Raw genomic sequence first — 18939 nt, 5'->3', positions numbered from 1 at the left:
CTTACAGCTATTTCCTAAGTGAGATTGGTCTGGTATACTAACCTTTTTTGTTAATGTCTCTGGTTTTGGTACTGTTCTTGCCTGACCTTAGCATCAGGGTATATTTATTGGTTTTAAAGAACAAATTGGAAGATCTCTATACTTCTCTGGGCTCTGGAGCAGTATAACAAATAATTTATCTGTTCCTTAAAGGAGAGACAGAATTCAGCCATTAAAATCACCTGGGCCTGGTGTTTTGAGGGAGGGAGGATTAGAACTTACAGGGACTTTTTCCATTTCTGATAGCATGTTGTGGGTTGAATTGTGTCCCCCAAAAGTGCATGTTGAAAGCCCTAACCTCTATGCCTGTGGTTATAATCCCATTCGGGAATGGCTTTTTGTTATCTTAATGGGACAGGAATAGTGTAGGGTATGTTTTAAGTCAATCTCTTTTGAGATATAAAAGAGATTAAACAATCAAGCAAGAGAAGCAGAAAAGGGGAAAAGGAGATGCCAAGCCACATGAAGGTCACCCAGGAGCAGAAACTCAAAAGAGATAAGGACCTTCTCCTCCAGAGCTGAGACAGAGTCTTCCCCTAAAGCTGGTCACCATCAATTTGGATTTCTAGCCTCCTAAACTGTGAGAAAATAAATTTCTGTTTGTTAAACCTAGCCATTTATGGTATTTCTGCTACAGCAGCACTAGATAACTAAGACAGAATTTGGTACCGGGAGTGGGGTTGTTGCCCTAACAAATACCTAAAATGTTGAAATGGTTTTGGAATTGGGTAATGGGTAGAGGCTGGAAGAATTTTAAGGTGCCTAAAAGTCTAAACTGCCTTGAACAGACCACTGGTAGAATTATGGACATCAAAGAAAATTCTGGTGAGAGCTCAGAAGGAAGAGCTATAGACAAAGTCTCCATTGTCTTAGAGAATATATATGTGGTGCCAGCAACAGGATGTTGCTAGAAACGTGGATGTTAAATGTGCTTCTGGTGAGCCTTTAAAAGGAAATGATGAACATGTGTTTGGACAATGGAGGAAGGGCAATGTTTTTTATGCAGAAACAAAGAATTTGTCTGAATTATGTTCAAATGTTTAGTAGAAGGTAGAACTTGTAAGTGATGAGCTTGGATATCTAGCTGAGGAGACTTCTAAGCAGTATCTTGAAGGGGAAGCGTGGTTTCTCCTTGCTGCGTATAATAAAATGCAAGAGGAAAAAGATGGAACTCGAGATGAACCGTGCAAAATGAAAACAGAGCTTAACGATTTGGAAAACTCTGTTGTACAAACTAAGGATACGTGCCCTAGAATTTTCACCAAGGATGTGGCTGCACAATCTTTTGTTAAAGAGATTAAGCCTGTGACTGATGGCTCTAACCAACTACCACAGCAGAAAACCCATCAGCTTAGACTGAAGAGGACAGAGAAAGAATGAAAGGAAAGAACGCCGTCTACCTCTCGGAATTCTACAGGAAACAAACCAAAGGAGCTACATCTGTTGTACTCCAAGAAAAGAAAAGGACCATCCCTGGAGCAGCTCAGAGATCAGCAGAACTGTTGGAAGGAATATGGGAAGCAGAGCTGCCTAGGTCTCAAAGGGTGGGGCCTCAGCCTCTGGGGTATCAAAGGGTGGAGCCATGGCATCCTAGGTTTCAAAGAGTCAGATCTTCACCAACTCAGTTCTGTAAGGTGGGGCTGCCATTCAGTTCAGGAAGACAGGGCCCATTGCTGAAAGCTGAGGGACAGGGCTACGACGCCCAAGGAGCAGAATGCGGCCTGCCAGGGCCCGGGGGTGATGTCACCACTCAGATGGACTAGGAAAATGGTGGCTGCCCAAAACCAAGAGAGCAGAGTTACCATCCCTGTGGACTTGGAAGGCGGAGCTGAAGCCCAGGGCTGAGGGGCCTCCACCCAGAATCCAGAGAGCATGAACACCCAGAGTCTGGAGGGCAAGGCCATTCCCCAGATGGTCTCAGAGAACAGAAGATTATTTTCAAACCCTGAGAGCTAATGTAAATTGTCCTGTGGAGTTTTGCACTTGCTTGGTGCCTGCTATCCCTTCTTTCCCTCCAATTTCTCCCATTTGTAATGAAAAAAATCTACCTTGTGCCTATTCCAGCATTGCATTTTGGAAGTAAGTAACCTGTATTATAGATTTCACAGGTTGACAGATGAAGAGGACTCTTGTTCCAGGATGAACTATGCCTAAGATCTCACTCATATTTGATTTAGATGATTCGGAAGATAAAATTTTGAGTTTGGAGCTGATTTAAGACTTTTGGGATGATGTAACGGGGTATGTTTCACATGTGGGAAAACACACACACACACACACACACACACACAACAAACCCACTGCCATCAAGTCAATTTTAACTCATTGGAGGACATGAATTTTTGGAGGCTAAAGGTTGGAATGTTACGGATTGAATTGTGTCCCCCCAAAATATGTGTTGTACGTCCTAACCTCTATGTCTGTGGTTATAATCCCATCGGGGAATGGGTTGTCTTTGTTATATTAATGAAACAGAATCAGTGTAGGTTGTGTCTTCAGTCAATTTCTTGAGGTATAAAAGATTAAATAAGCATAAGAGAAGCAGAGGCAGGGAAGAGAGATGCCAAGCCATGTGAAGATTGCCCAGGAGGAGCAGCTCAGGAAAGAGAACGATGTTCCTTCAGAGCCAACAGGGAAAACCTTCCCCTAAAGCTGGCATACCCTGAATTTTGACGTCTAGTCTCCTAAACTGTGAGAAAATAAACTTCTGTTTGTTAAAGCCACCCATCTGTGATATTTCTGTTATAATAGCACTAAATAACTAAGACATGACTATTGGCCTCTTTGATATTTTCTATTCTTGGAAAATAGTCCATTTCACCTTGATTTACAAGAATTAAGTCTTTCTATAACTTTTTAAGAAATTTCTTCTAATCTGTAGCAATTATTCCCTTTTCAACTCATAGACTTATTTGTTCATCCTCTGATTCTTAGCCAGGCTTTTCAGAGGGGTCTCTGTTACACTATTCTTTTCCCCCAAATAATCAGCTTTTGGCTAATTTGTCAGATCTATCCTCTTTTTTAGGTTATTTTGGTTTTTTCCCCCCAACTTTTTGAGTTAAATATTTATTTCATTTATTTTCAGACTTTTGCTTCCCAATCAGTGCATTTACAGGTAAGTTTTCCTGATTACTTCTTTGGACTTTGTTAATTTTCATTAAAGATAAAAAAAAAAATTATGCCACAGAACATGATCTGTATAATTTCTGTTTTTTGGAACTTAATTTTTTGGCGGGGGGCGGTTAGAGGAGTTTAATATATCTTTGTAACCAAAGTTTTTTAAAGTAACTAGGCATTTTGGTCTTAGGGACGCAAAATCATCTACACATACCAATTAGAACATGGCGGGGGGGTGGTTATTATATTTTTATAATCAAGGTTTTTTAAGTAAACGGGAACTTTGGTCTTGGGGATAAAAAATCATATATTATACACATACCAATTAGATCACTAGGTATTATATTATTCAAATCCTCTATATTACTTTTTTGAGTACACTTCTGGGAGGTGTATTAAGGCTTCTATTATTGCTGTGGTTTTGCTGGCACATTATCAAGTGGTAAAGAGTTCCATCAATCAATGCTGTCCTTGTGGAAGGTTCTAAATTTAGGTGGTTTAAAAGTCATCATTTCTGGCCAACACGGCAGCATTATGAGACTTCCACATTCAGCAAGAACACATCTTGCTCACATGACTGCCAAAGTGGGAGATAGAGACACAGTGCCAAAGCTGTCAAAAGATCACCTCCAGAGAGTGGGTGCCCTTTGTCAGGCTGAGAGAGGAAGCAATTTCAATGTTCTGTTCAGAAGAATATTTAAAGCAGCTAAGAGCTGGATAACCACGTCCTAGCTTGTAGCCAAGGGTGCATGGTCTGAGGTGCATAAGAAAGAGCCCTGACACATGGTCAAACTGCAACAGTTTACACTGAATTTTATAATACAGTATTTGAAAACTTTCAGATGAGTTTCCAAAAAACTCTGAGCCCAGGGACAACATCATTCTGGTCCAAAACCTCAAAATAAACCCACAAGAGGGACTCTTTTTTTTTTTTTTTTTTTAAATCACAGTTTTAATCTGAGACTAAGAGTTAAAGCACAGATAATCTCCAAATGCTTCTTGTAGTTTAAAAACCAAACATCCCTGAGCCAGGAAATCTCCAGCAGATGCAGCAGCCATCACTTGCCATTTCAGAGCTGGGTGGTGTTATTTTACTGGCTTTAAGGGGTCAGAAAGCCTAGTTAAATGTCAACTTCTTAAAATCTATTTCTGCTCCTTCCTCTGCCTGCAGGAGACCCAGGGCCACTCCAGCAGCAGAGATCAACAGTGAACAGATCTTCACTGTGGCCTTTAGCTCTCTCTCTGTGGGGTAAGATAATACTTGCAGAAATTCCTGATGACTCCTGCTGAGGACCCCTTGCCCCTGCCTTTGGAAAGCAGAGAATACCATTAGGGACATCTCTTAACCTGTCCAAAGTGCCTGCCTGTACAGCAGTCCCTCTGAACTTGGTCAGGCTTCCATGACATTTGAAGGCCAGCTGTCTTCCAGGCCACTGGCCATTTAAGGAACATGGGTTAGGAGCCCATGATGAAAAGTCTCATGTTTCCAGAAAGGGGGAATTCACCTCTTAGGTTACGCTTCCTGAGACTTTATTTTTAATCTAAATTTAACATCAGCTTCCAAATGTCAGAGGGCAGCCTCATACCACTGACCTCACAGCTTAGCATTTTCTCCACTCTGAACCAGAAGTACAGAAGACAATGGAGGAGAAAACTGGCCTCCTCCAGTATTCCTCTACCAATGCCAGTGTGAAATCCCAAAGACCTTTAACAGGCACTGCCCCTCCTCCTCGGAGAGCACTCCTCTCCCCCACCCCTCCTCAGAATGAATTGGTTCTAAACTTGAGAACAAAAGCAGAGATGGAGTCTTCCCAACAGCTGCCCCCTGGTCCCTGGATAAGGCTTCTGTCTATAGGTCAAACCGGCTAATAAACAGCCAGACACAAATGCATTATTCCTACAGACTCTTGGGGAAGAGTGCTGACTGGTTTCCTTTTAGTATAGCAGAAGCCCCGGGAGGAGACGGGGGGAATATAATGCTGATAAACAGGGTGTTATATGCCAGATAAGGAGCTCTGGTGGCTGAAACCAAAATGTTGGTGGACTGAACCCACCCGTGGGGCTCCTCTGGAGAAAGACCTGGTGATCTGCTCCCATAAAGATTACAGCCAAGAAACCCTATGGGGCAGTTCTACTCTGTCACATAGATCACTGAGTCAAAATCCACTTGACAGCTCCTAAGAACAACAAATATACCACATAGAGCATTAGACTTACATTAGTGGTAACACTTCTGGACCTGGTCCAGTTATCTCGGGTCTAAACTAGGGGAGAATCAGTCTGCAGAATGACCATTCAGTTCGACACTGCAATCCAGGCTGCTACAGAAACCCGGAAGCAGGAGGGTTAGCCACTAAGGCCAGGATACTTAATGGCTTAGGGGGATTTCCAGTAGAATCCTTCTACACTACCCTTTGTGAAGGCTAATGGTAGTACAGGTCTGTGGGAGAAACACAGCCAATCTCAAAGTAAAAGCAGGTCTTCTTTGCTTAAGGAGATGTGGCCAGTTGAGGTGGCTAGGGAGAGGAAAGAAAAGTAGAGATGGCCAGGTAAAGATAATTTTCCCATTGGCTCTTAAAACTGCCTGCTTCACTGTGGCTAAATGAGCAATGCACCCCTCCCTATTTCCTTACAAGCTGTCCCAGTAGTCGAAGTTCCCAGGGGCTCACTCACCTCATGAGTTCCGTGAGAGAAGTTCAGACGAGCCACATTCATTCCAGACTTAATCATCTCCTTCAATGTTTCCACCGACCGGGAAGCTGGGCCTATCAAAAAAAAAAAAAAAAAAAAGCCACAAGTGTTAACCATTCAAAGTAGGAATGATAAGACCAGTTTGCTCTAAAAATTCTTTTCTTTTTTTATTTTTCTCCCTAAATGTTTCCTCCCTCAAATAGCTTACAAGTCTTTCAAAAGCACATTGATGGTTTTACTGTACTAGCCCACTTTCTTGATCTCCTTTAAAATCTGCAGGTTACCTTTGAATTAGGAAGGTGTCTAGGTAAGGCTTGGCCAGTCCTCTTTGCTCTTACCTAAGCCCAGCCAGATTTTCCAACCACAGAATCTTGGATGGATGGAACAGGTCAAAAAGATCCTTCCTGGCTCTGAGATGCCCCTACAAAGATCCACTAAAGGAACACTATAAATTGCCTCTATCAGAGAACACAGAACATACTAATTCTTTACAACTTCCTATCACCTGAGTTTCCATAAGAATCTGTGCAGCAACTCACCCAGCACCCAGGTTTGCTACATGTTTAATCTTTTCAGGGAAGGGACAAGTCACTGTCATGTGAAGCACTTGGTAGGTTGGGGGCACAGGGGGAAACCACCTTACCGATGGTACAGATGATACCAGTGTTCCGGGCTGTGATGGGTGGCGAGTCGATGTCCAAGCGGCACATGTGCTCCAGGAAAGTGTCAGCCATGGCTGCATGCAGCTGCTGGGTCTGAATGAAGGCAGATCCCACTTCACTATGGTGTTTCGACATGGCTTCTGAGATCCTGCGCACAGAAGAATCAAAGTGATTAGTCTGATAAACCCAGGTGGTTAATATACTGCTTGGCTCAGGAAGCTGTCTCCTGCTTACACATTAACTCAATAAGCATGCTTTGTGCACAAAGCCAGAGGGAACCTAACCACGCTCTGGTTACGTGAGTGCTCCTTGCTTTGGGCAAAGGGCTCACGTGTCCATGAGCAAATACAAAGGACCTGAAAGAACAAGTGCAAGCCTCCCACCCAACGCATGTCTTCACAGGCACCCACTGTAGGCAGGTCTCCCTTATCCTGGGTTCACATCTTTCTTGACAACTTTCCCTGCCAACCCTAAAAATAAGATTTACTTGCACTGAAGGAGCTTTCTCAAAAGGAAGCTGTAACCAGTCTTCCAGTCATACCAACAACTGACTCCTAGTTTATCCCATGGTAAATCTAGATCTTTGAATGATAAGTTGTTTCAAAGCAGCAAACATCTGCTATAGGGCAGGAGGGGGACGCACATTGTCTCTTTACAATCCCAACCGAAAGACAAGTGAGTCCCCTGGTTGTGAACCCAACCACTACCAAGGCAGTCTCCCTAGCTCTTGAACCCAACCCTGAATACTACTTTAATCCTTGGGGTTCATTCTTTGACTCAAGAGGCTGAGAGCAGGTCCCAGCCTACTGATGGTCAATAAAAAATAGTCCCTCAACAGGAAGCAAAGCACATCCAAAACCCCGAAAGATAAATCTTTCATCCCAAGAGACCATACCTAAAAACCACATCTGTTTTTGGTCAGGAAAAATTTAGGACATGCAAACCAATTGGCACACACCAAAGAAAACCACAATAGCACTTCATCTGGTTCTAAAATCACAACAATGTTATCAAGAGAGTTGCAAGGTAAGGAAATTAAAGTAGCTTGTCATACATTTTCCTCAACTGGTTTTCTGATGCACCATTCCAATTCCCTTTCTGACAAGAGCAGCACACCAGTAGCAAAGACTGTCGGTTCCAGGTAATTAACCCAGCCCAGGTCACAAACCTGACAACTGCTCTGACCTTTGCTTTACACTTCATTACTGCCTTACAACTAAACTCACTCAGCCAGTAGTTAGCTGATTTCCTTGTCAGTGTCTGAAGAACCACCAGGTAACAACGTGAACCAGAAGCTTGATAACACTCTTCTGATACCAGCCCCTTTCCTCAAGTCTTCACACCAAAGGCTATTCCTTCTAAACCCCCTTCAGCCTAAATGCTTCAGCCCAGGCTCAGAAACAAGCTCCCCTTACCTCTGCCCACCTCCTCCTCAATCTCAGGACCCCAAATCAAGGCATCCCTTACATATAACCCTTACTCCTTATCCTCCTCCATCCCTGACTTTATGGCCTCCCTGGGGGGCTCAAGTAGAGTATCCACCTAAATCCAGAACTCTGCCATTTCCACAAACGTTTGGTAAAAAGTCCAAGAAGTTTTGTGACCAGTGATGAGCAAACAACCTAACGGCTGTTAAAAACAGATGGCTAGAAGTCCTCAACTACAGAAACTAAAATTTTAACCAATGAGGAAATAATATACTGGTTAACTATTCTATACGGCAAATGCATTGTTCATGCCAATGTGTATTTTCTAATTCCCTAACACACGCCAGCTACCAAAACGAGTACGTCAATCTTCTCCTCCATGACCCATTTGATTTTCTAACTCCTAGCACCTACCTAGTATTTGAAGGCATTCCAGTGTTTACTGAATAGCCTTTCAGTCTAACTTAATGCCTCTTTGGCAGAAATTAAAGCTATGCTTCACTCCTCAATCTGAGGAGACTCTGAATTACTGACAGTGTCCCTTTAATGACACTCACAGTTGAGGCAGGGCATGCATACTTTCAGAACGCCCAGACAGGCTTAGGTAAGACTGGCTGTGGAAGGAGCATTGCCAAAGGTGTTGCCCAGATGGCACAACAACACAAAGGCCTTGCCCTGGCCTCTACAGGGAGACTGTTATCTAGTCCCAGGAATGTATGGTGATAAAATAAGGTCTGGATGAGTGGGCTGGAGAAACTAATCCCACTCTTCTTTAAAATCATCACCTGGCTCTTTCTACTCTAGACCTGAGACATTATGGTCTCCTTGCAAACACCTAGCGGGGGCCACTGATGATCACGTCATACCTTTGGTTCTCTGGGCTTGGACCTCCGGTGACACAATGCTCTTTTTTTGGCTCCGGGTGGCTCTTTGGCCCCACTTGCACAGACCGCTCGGAGCTGAGTAAGGTTTGCCCTGGAGAGCTGTACAAGGATTAAGGTAAAAAGTGTAACTAAAGCTCTTAGGAGTAATGGAGAGCTTACCTTAAGACCGGATATCCAGCTGGTAGCTGGTCTTAGAGACTGAGCTAAAAACACAGAAACCTCCCAAGAAAACAGCAAGGGACTGATAAAAGAAGATTTATAGGTAGAAGTGGCTCTTACTGGGTCCCCTGTGGTGCTTTGTTATTGTGTGCCCTTGAGTTGATTCCAACTTATAGTGACACTGTAAGAACAGAGTAAAACTGCCCCACAGGGTTTCCGAGGCTGTAATCTTTATTTTTTTTTTTAATCTTTACGGGAGCAGATCTCCAAGTCTTTCTCCCATGGAGCCAGTGGTGGGCTTAAACCACTAACCTTTCTGTTAGCAGTTGAGCGCTCAACCATTGTGCCACCAGGGCTCCACCATAGTACTTCCTGCCCTCCCAAAGATTGCCTTCCCCCTGAAGTTCCTTTAAACCCATGGTTTACTAAAAATTTATTCTGTATAAGAACCTATTCTCCCTTTCATCCTTTTTTGTGGAGGGAGGAGAGGGACACCAAAGCAAACAAAGACTAAAAAGGATATATATCCAATTATGAACAGCATGTTATCTGGGTGGTAGAATTACAGCAAACTTTTTTCTTCTCTTTATTAAATTTACTGATATCGAATTTTTTTTATATAATAACGAAAGTTATAAGTGTACTCTTTCTGAAAATGATATATTTTACAAGCATCCTGTAGAATTGTTGGGAGGAATTAAATGGAACATGAAGCTCTTAGTTCCATTACTAAAACGCTGCTCTATACAGCTCCAGAAGTCTGCTTAAATATGGCAGAGACAGGATTCATGTCCTAGGCCCTAGATCACAAAGGCATTGCAGAACAGTTCCATTGGCTCAGGAAAGTCACGCCTGGATCCATTCAAAGCAAAAAACTGTTAATATGGCCCACAGGACAATTCTATGCCCAAACCTGCGTGTTACATGCCCAAATTCAGCAAACTCCTTTTCCTGTTTAGTCTGTTCTCAAGCTTTACAACAAAATCTTTGTGACAAGGGAGTTCTCATGCAGGACTGCCTTAGACCAGGAGATGCTACCAGCAGATCTAATTCTATGTGCCTTCAAACACAAACTCTAGTCTGTTCCTCACCTAAGCTATTAACTACAAAAGTGACAAATGAAGATTAGTATTTCAGCGGATTTACACAAAAGCAGTCAAAAAAGCTTGCCTGTCAGCAGTCTGCCCAGACTCCTGAAAGATCTCTCATGTCCTGATTGTACCCCATCAGGCCAGTGCCCATGTGTCCCATCCTCAGGTCACCAATGGTCTGTTCCCCCAAGCTCTCCCTGGAGCCTCCTTTCTTGGCAGGGCACTCACCTGCCCTGCCCCTCCCTGCCCTGCCTTGCAGGGAGAGTCAGGGCTCTCCTGCCTGTCTCCAAGGCCCTCACAAGCCTCTTCTCCCCCACACAGGTTCCAGAGCCCACCAATCACCTACCTAGAGCTGCACATACAATACCATCTGGAGTCCTACCCAGGCCCAGTGGGCAGCTCAGCCTCAGGCCAGGCTCTGGGAAGGGCTCCCCTCCCTCCCTCCAACTGGTCATCCGGAGAGTGCCTGCCAGGAGATGCGGCCCAGCCCATGACATCCTGACTCACTACTGCACCCTCCTCCTCAGGAGGCACCAAAATGCAGAGCCAACCTCCAGCCAAGCAGTGCAGGCCCGGCGTGTCCACTTAAGAGTGCCAAACACCACGCCCAGGTACAGGAGCCTTATTCTTTAGCCCCTGCAGCAGGATCCTCCTCAGAGCCATTTCCCCTTTGAGAAATGAGAAACCACAGGAGGCCTTAGGCCAGGCTGACAGGTACAAACACAGCTTGGGTCCACATGCCCCGACTGTGGCCATCTCCTTCTCATCTCAGGGGGCTCCTGGGCCTCTAGTTTCATTTGGGCCAGACACAATTCTTTGGCCACTCTTCAGAAACCAGGGAAAATAAATCATAAAAAATACCCAAGAATCCACTTCTTAAGAGCACTGTCAGGTTGCACTGGGAAGGATTCACGCTTCGCTCCACCAATTCTGTCTTTCACAAAGCCCCAAATCATTCCACCCCAATAAACCAGCTAGGCCTGTGAGTCTGTGTCTGCACAAGCCCATTTTTAGCCAGCTCTCTGGACTAATTTTGCTAACCTCACCACAGGGTTCAATCCAGTCAGATGGCACCCAAGGCCCGTTTTCTCCCTCCAACATTGTGGATAGGTATCCAGGATCATCTTCCTCACCGACACCAACATCTGCTATTTGCTACCTACATCTCCGAGGAGCCCTGGTGGCACAGTGGCTAAGTGCCTGCTGCCAACCAAAAGTTCAGTGATTCAAACCCACCAGCTGCTCCATGGGAGAAAAGACCTGGCGATCTGCTCCCGTAAAGATTATAGCCTTGGAAACCCCATGAGGCAGTTGTATTCTGTCCTGTAAGTTTGCTATGAGTTAGAATCGACTCAACAGCAACGGGTTTGGGACCTACGTCTCCACGTCAGCTTGGAGGCCTTCCAACTCCCAACTCCAGCAACCATTAAAAAGTCCGCATCATAATTTGCTGGAATGGCATTAAGACCAGCCTGTTCTCTAGGGGCCAGTGAGCTTTCTCATGATGGAACAGGGAAACAATCTCCAAAATGGGCCCTAATATGACTATGGCAGCAATAAGATCAAAATCGGTGATGGGCTAGCCCACCAGAACCTAGAAAGGTCTGGAGTGGACGCTGTATAACCTTTTATACAGTTAAGAATACTGCCAAAAGAGCTATCAACAGTGTGTGTTTTTACACAAGGCAGGAGGTAGGCAGGGAGGATAAGCACATTTTGGGCTAAAACCTCTGAATCTGAAGTCCACTCTTCACCCCCAGCAGGTCCCACGACAGAAAGCAAAGGCTCGTGTTATCAGGCCACACAAAACAAATGAACTCCTGTTTGTAAGTTCAAGTAAAATCCCCTTTCTCTTTTATTTCTTCAAGACTAGAACTAAGCCCTCTGAGCCTCATCAGCAGGAACCATGCCACAGTATGAAATAGGAAACAAAAGCCAACATTAAATGGGCCTACCCCTAAAAAGAAACCTAGATGTCCTAAATGCCTAGAATTTCCTGGTTTTATCCCAGATGCTTAGAGCAGAGAACTGGTTGCAGCCTTTCAGTTAACAGTTGAGTGCTTAACCGCTGTACCACTAGGGCTCCTTACTAGGCTTAAAAAGCAGGGCAGTGCTCCTGGGCTGCCCTCTGGGCATGATCCCACTCTGGTAGTAGTGAGGGGCCTGGAGCTCCGGTTCAGGGCCCTCCCAGGTCAGGTGTAGTCAGTGGGTGAGGGTCTCAGCAAAGTGAGGCATTTAGAGGAGCTGCCCGGTATCGCTGTGTGTGGGGGCTGCACAATGCCAAGAGCACTGACCTAGTTAGCACCCCTGGTCTTCCCACAATGACCTTAATAGGTTTGCTTGCATTATTTATGAAATTAAAAAATATATATATATCTGTAATTCCACCACCCAGAATTGACCATTACTATTTATCTGTATTTCCTTTATACTTTAAAAAAAAAAAAATGAATTAAAGTTTTATATGAGGGTAAATATAAATCAAACAGAAAAAAAAAGTATAATCTTCCCTGATGCAAAAAGGGAGATTCTCTTTCTCATCTCTTTTTCTCAGAGCATTTACTTGAGAAACCCCGTAATCAGAATTTTTCTCTTTGCCTCTTCTGAGAAATCCTCTTGAAAGGCTTAATAAACTTCTTGCCAGTTTTACAACCCAGGAATGTTTCCGCAAGGACTTGGGAGCCATCTCTTTAAAATGCCATCAGTAAGGAAGACAGCCCCCTGCCTCTCGGTTTCTGTGGGAGGGAAAGGGCCTAACTTTGTGGGCTCCAACCTGGTAAACTATCTCCCGCCGTAAAGATATGATAAGTGTGTTGTTCTTTGGATGAAGGCAATTAACCAACACTGGTGGCTACCTGACAACCAGGTTAATTTAGGATAAATAATGTGCAACAAATTGTGTTGCGGAGTCCTCTTATTTGAGAACTAGTTATCATTTGCCTTGAGAACATGAAATGGGTTGCATCCACTTGGCTATATAAAGGGTGAGATTTCTTTCTGTCTTTGCAATCTCTCTAGCAGACTGCCTGTGATGCATCACATTCTGGCTTAATGTTTACCAAATAAAATTGTTTTTCTTCTTGCCCACCTTTGTGGAGAAGTTTTCTGGGTTGGGAGCAGACTTTAATTATATTTCCCTAATGATGGTTCATCTTCCCTCCATCTTCAGGTCCCTCCAGCCCTCAACATAAATTTTCATACTCAACCACTGTCATGAACATTGTATCTCTGCAGTTCATTTAAGTGTGTCTATATATAACGTATTGCTATCTATGCCGAACCCTCTATTTTGTTGTGGTTTTTAAAAAATGATCCCAAGTAGTAAACTATACATATCATTGAACAACTTCTTTTCACTCACCACATTTAAGACCCATCCAGTTAGTATATACCAGTACCAGTTGATTCCGGCTCATGGTGACCCCAAGCGTGTCAGAGTAGAACTGTGCTTTTTCAGAGTACAACAGGGTTTTCGACAGCTGATTTTTCGGAAGCTGATCACCAGGGGTTTCTTCCAAGGTGCCTCTGCATGGACTTGTGCCTCTAACCTTTCAGTCAGCAGAGTTCATTAACTGTTTGCACCCCTGTATGACTAGGACCATTTTTAATTTATGTAACTTCCCTACCAGTAGCCTCCACCCCCCATTAATCTGATTTTCCCCATGTAATCAATACTATAGTAACTCTCCTAATACATGCCTCCTTGGGCATAGATGAGCTTCTATACACCTGGAAATGTAACTCCTGGGCCGTGGGGTGTTTATTTTCTATTTTATTAAATGTTGCCAAATTGCTCTCCCAAGTGGTTTATTGGTATAAATTAAACCAATAATGTGAGTTCCTGCTTTCCCGCACTTTTGCCGACACTTGATACTGTCAGGCTTTAAAATGTTTGCCAGTCTGATGGTTGGCATTCGTTGGTCTGCTCTGTAAGGTTAATAACAAAAGAGGGATATCGGAACGTTTTATTTAGGAAGTTGCCTACTTTCCAACCTCTTACCTCAATCAAATTCCCAGGTTCCTCCAAGATGGGCATGGCCGACACGTTCTGACTATGTGCCACGGCTGTGACTCAGGGAGACACCAGTTATTTAAAGTTGAAGAAATATTATCTGTATGTGTTCGAAAAGAATGGGGCTCCCTTCAAACAATTTTTTTGGGTCCCTAGTTTAACCAGCAGTTGGAATCAACTCAATGGCAACGGGTTCTTTTTTTTTTTTTTTTTAAAGCTGATCCACTCCCTTGAAACGCTATGACCAGTAACCTCACTGCCCTGTTTTGGCATCTCCACCACCACAGCCTTAGCCTGACTTCCTAATACAGCTTGCTGGCATCAGGAAAGAGGCTAAGTGATCCCCATGAGCTCTGCCTATAGACGGGAGGGAGGGAGGGCTGTCTCAGAGGCCACCGGAGGTACTGCAGCCAGGCTCGCCCTCCTACGTGCAGTACGTGCAGCCAGGCACAAACCACTGCAGGGCTGGGCTGCACTGCCTGGTGGCCCTACCAGCCCTCCGCCCACCCCAGCCCCTGAACCAGGCCTGCCACACACCAGGAGGCCAAAAGGCCCTGCAGAGACTGTATCCCACCATTCACCACCCTCCCTGGATCACCTTCCCCCAAACTGCTTTAACAAAGACTACTCAATTAGCCAAAGTCTGGCTCTTGGTGATAAATTCAAGCTCCCAGAAAGTATAGTGGCATTAAAAATGGTCTTCATACATAGCTCTGTTCCCATCTGGATGATTAAAGTGACAACTCAAGGTTCAATGAGATCTTTTATCAAATAAATCACTTACACATTTCACAAAGATCCTCAACAAGATTGCAATAAAACTCTGCTCACAGGGCTGACACATGCTTGTGGTGTACCAATTAAATGGGATTTGACCGTGGACATTTGGAGTGATTCAGAAATAAAGATAATGTCAAAGGAATCATTTTCCTCTACCTTGATCTCAGTCTTAGCTCTTGGCCAAGGTAACACTGCTGGACTTGCCTTCATAAAAGCTGAAGCAAAATAAATTCAAACCCAAGTAATATGTCTGTAATACAAGGGCTGCATTTTTTTCTACCTTCCTGCTCAAAGCCGCTTCCTCATTCCTTTCATTGCCTCAACATTAAGAAATAAACAGCCTTAAGAAATAAAATGGCTTTTCCTGTGACCCCACGTTAGTGTTACAACATTCAAATACAGAAGCAACTTCCATAAGGTACTAAGCTGTTTCGAGTCACAGCTGCCAAATTACTGGGGTTGCAGTTCTTAAAAGCCCATTAATGGTCCTTGGTAAACTAGGAACGGGACAGCTAAAATCATTCATTTCTAACAAATGATTAAACTAAAAGCAACTGTTCTAGATAGGAACCAACTAACATCCATATACTTGGAAATGAGTTCAAGGACATTCTTCCTTTAAGTTTCTGTTACTAAATTCCTTGTCCTTCAGAGGGCAACCCACTGAGAGAGTGCCATGCTCAGCAATGCAGGTGCACAGACTGCCACTCTGCACTTAAGCTCTCTGGGTAGTACGGAGGGGGCCCAGAGCCCTGGACCAATCATTTTTCACTTAGTGAGACATTTTATGCAGGGGAAACACATGCTTCATTATCTGACTCTTTGAAAGGGGACTTTTTAAACCTGCAAAGACCGCAATGCGGTTTCCCCACTCACCCAATGAGGAGAATTCTCTCGAAAGCTGAGAAGTTGAGAGGTTGAGTCATCTTCCCTACTGTGCCTCCACCTATACACAGACCTGGTAATGGGTTACATACCCTTCCTCCTCAGAACAGCCCCAGTGCATACCCATCAGCATCCTCAGGCAACCGGAGGGCAAATTATTTGCTAACAATGGTGCAGCAGGGGTGGGGGTGGGGGTGGGGGTGTCCCAACCTAGGCCCTCCTCTGATCACACCCTCAGTATGGCCAACAGGCTATGTATGCCCCCAGCCTCCACTCCTACCCTCACACTTGTCAGCCTATCTAGCAAATCCTAGAACCCTACCTGCAGGGGCTGGCAGGTAAGGAGAGCTGGGATCTAATGATTTCAGTCTTGGTGTTGCAAGTTTGTTTCTATTCTTACAGCCAACCACCAAAGGCTGAAATCATCCCCCTCCTAGCCTTCCTTTGTCTAGAGGTTGCCATTCTCAGAAGACCAAAGAGTCCCAGTTGCAAGTGAAGATTTGCAAAGTAACATTATTAGTTACTTTGTAAGCACTATCCCAGCATCCCTCAGGGGACTGGTTTCCAAGTGATGTCTGCTGCAGTAAAACCTACAAAGGTTGGAACCTGCTTAAAGCAGAAACCTGTCACTGAAGGAAAACTCAAATATTTTCCACTAATAGCGATGGAAAAACACCCTTTCAAAGGTGGAAAACTTTAGAGACCCGGGAAAACAAGGCAGCCAAGTCGATTCTGGCTCTCAAAGGTTTCACTGTATTTAGAGCCTAACTGTATGTGTTTGGGGATGACTGGGATATGGTGAATCAAGAAGTTCAACACTTATGCTCAAGCATCAATTAGGTAGTAATTGTGCTCAGTGACCAAAAGAGTACAAGCATTTGAAGACATTTCTTCTGGACATCTCACCAGAGATTAGATTCTGGCAAATGCAACTTGTGGGGCACCTACTACGTCCTAGACACTGCACCAAGTATTCAATATATAAACATGAAGGTGTGTGTAGAGACCAATCCATTCGACAATCATGAGGAAAATATTACCTCCAGTTTATGCGTGGAAAACTGGTCCTTTGGCCATCTCAGTATATTAATGAGTCAAGTATCTGCCTATCATGCCTGTACCTGAACTCTTAGGTTCATTTTACCCATACTGAAGGAGATCAACCTCCTGAGTTTGGACAATATGGATAAGAAGGCAAGAGATGCCGCTCCACGACTGAGTCTTTAACCTTCAGACTAGAAGGTGCTTTCCCTGCTCCTTCAAACCCAGTGTGAATGCCACCTTGTGAGGCCTCCTGCCCACCCCCAGTCTCCACGCCCACAGCAGGAAGCTGGTGCCTTCCTCACAGCACTTACCAGTCATAAGTTACTTTCATTCTATAAACAGATCGGCAGCTCAGCGGGCTCAGCTCCCTCCTCCTTGCACATCTCCTTGCACACCAAACCCCTCCCCAAAGCAGCCCTTGGCACTAGAGTTTTTATTGTGCAACCATCACGAAGGGCGTCAAGCTCTAAGGAAGGTTTCCCTCCCCTACCTCGTAACCTGCTCCCGGACCCACCCGGGACCTCCGCGTTCTACAACCTGGGCACATTTGTTAAGAAACGTGAAGCAGAGGCAAGAAATCCCGTGCCTCCAACGCAAGGAGACCACGCCGAAGCATCTGGCAGCTTCTCCGGCTGGAGGTCAGGCTCGGCCAGGAAACGCTAGCCGTCCAGCGGGGTAGGGCCCGGGAGCGGGGCCGCTACTTGCAGCCTGGCCGCGGAGGGATGGAGTCGCGTGACTTCTTCGAAGAGGCGTAGTGTCGCGCTGCCACCCTGCAGGGTCTCCGCATGGTCCGCGGCCAGCGCGGGAATAGCCGACAAAACAGGAACTCGCCACAGGCGAAGTCAGCCCTTCTCCCCCGCTGCCGGGAAGGCCAAGGGTTATGTAACCCCGTAGCTGCGCCCGGGGCCGCTGTAGCATCCCCCTGGGCGCACAGATGACAGCCCTATCTATTCGCACACCACGAACTTCGGGTGGTGACTCACTGCCCGACCTCCCGCCACGGACCGGGGCCAAGGGCTCCACCAGGGCCGGAAGCTGCTGGTGGGCCTGGGAGGCCGGGATGGAGAAAAGGGCAGGACCGAGAAGGACCCAGGAGAGGCGGGCGGATCCGACCAGAGGCAGGGGGAGGGGCCGGGGCGGCAGAGAGGGCGGGAGAAGGATGCAGGGGTGCGGACGTGACCGGGGTGGAGGGGGAGGGGCGGCACGGGGGCGAAAGGGGGAAGTGGTAGGTGAACAGGGGACTGGGCGCGAGGAGAGCAGATGGAACTGGAAGGGAGGAGGGTGCGGGGATGCGAAGCAGAGACAGAGTTTCAAGGAGAAGTCACAACGAAAGCATCAGAAGGAAGGTGAAAAGGACAAGTTGGAAACGAGGGGGCGATTGGGACTAGTGTTAAAGGGAAGGAGGCCAGCATAGGACCAGACCGGGGCGGAGGAGGAGGGAAGTGAAGATGCGATCAGACTGGGAGGGAGCAAGGCACGGGAGGAGAGGATGGAACCAGATTGAGCAGGAAGGGAGATGGAGCGGAGGATGGGGCCGGCATGGGGGACGCTAGGGGCTGGCTCTGCCATCCGAATTTGGAAGGAACGGAAGCTGGGGGCGTTGAGGAGCCGGCCCTCGGGGCGAGCAGCCTTTCTCCTCTCCCTGACCCAGCCGGGTCCCAGATGCCCAGGACCCTGCGCCATCCCCACATGGATGCCCTGAGGGGCGGGCGGACCCGACGCGGAGAAGGATGGCCGGGCCTCCCCCCGCTCACCTCCGGCGTGGTCCGGCTCGGGCTGCGCTGCGAACTCACGGTCGACCTGCAGGCTCGGGGTGCGCCGCTCCTCTGCCGGAATCAGGCGCCCCAGCCTCAAGGTTATCCCGGTGCCGGGCTGCAATCCCTCCGCGCCCGCCCCTCACCCAATCCCGGCCGCCGGCACGCTGGGCCCGCCCCCTGCGTCCTCGCTGGGCGCGGGCACCTTCAGTGAGAAAGGCGGCGGCGGCCGAGCGCGCTGCCAGGTTTCCCTTTTGGGGAGGACTACATTCCGCGGCGGAAGGACACGGGAACAGACGCCCCTCCACTGACACCGTGTGAGGCCAATGGGGAAGCGGCGAGACAGCAGGGCCCGCCCCCGGGGTGCCCCAGACCTCGCTCCCCGACCCCGGGC

The 18939-nt window shown here is 46.4% G+C and overlaps 1 protein-coding gene across 3 annotated transcripts in view; it reads right to left on the bottom strand.

Moving 5' to 3' along the window:
* Positions 1-18676, bottom strand: part of PKM (pyruvate kinase M1/2) — a 31823-nt gene extending 13147 nt beyond the window's left edge. For 2 of the 3 annotated variants that reach the window (XM_023552889.2, XM_064267318.1), the window contains exons 1-3: positions 8803-8919; positions 6491-6657; positions 5830-5921 (exon numbers count right to left, since the gene is read on the bottom strand). In XM_023552889.2, the coding sequence (XP_023408657.1) occupies positions 5830-5921; positions 6491-6644 (246 nt within the window). In that variant the 5' untranslated portion in view covers positions 6645-6657; positions 8803-8919. Of the gene's footprint in view, positions 1-5829; positions 5922-6490; positions 6658-8802; positions 8920-18545 lie in introns of those variants that run through there. The other variant, XM_010593729.3, reaches the window with a different exon arrangement.
* Between the last annotated feature and the right edge of the window lie 263 nt (positions 18677-18939).

The sequence above is a fragment of the Loxodonta africana genome, chromosome 13, assembly GCF_030014295.1.
Source record: "Loxodonta africana isolate mLoxAfr1 chromosome 13, mLoxAfr1.hap2, whole genome shotgun sequence".
NCBI lineage: Eukaryota > Metazoa > Chordata > Mammalia > Proboscidea > Elephantidae > Loxodonta > Loxodonta africana.
This window is presented reverse-complemented; position numbering and strand designations above follow the sequence as displayed.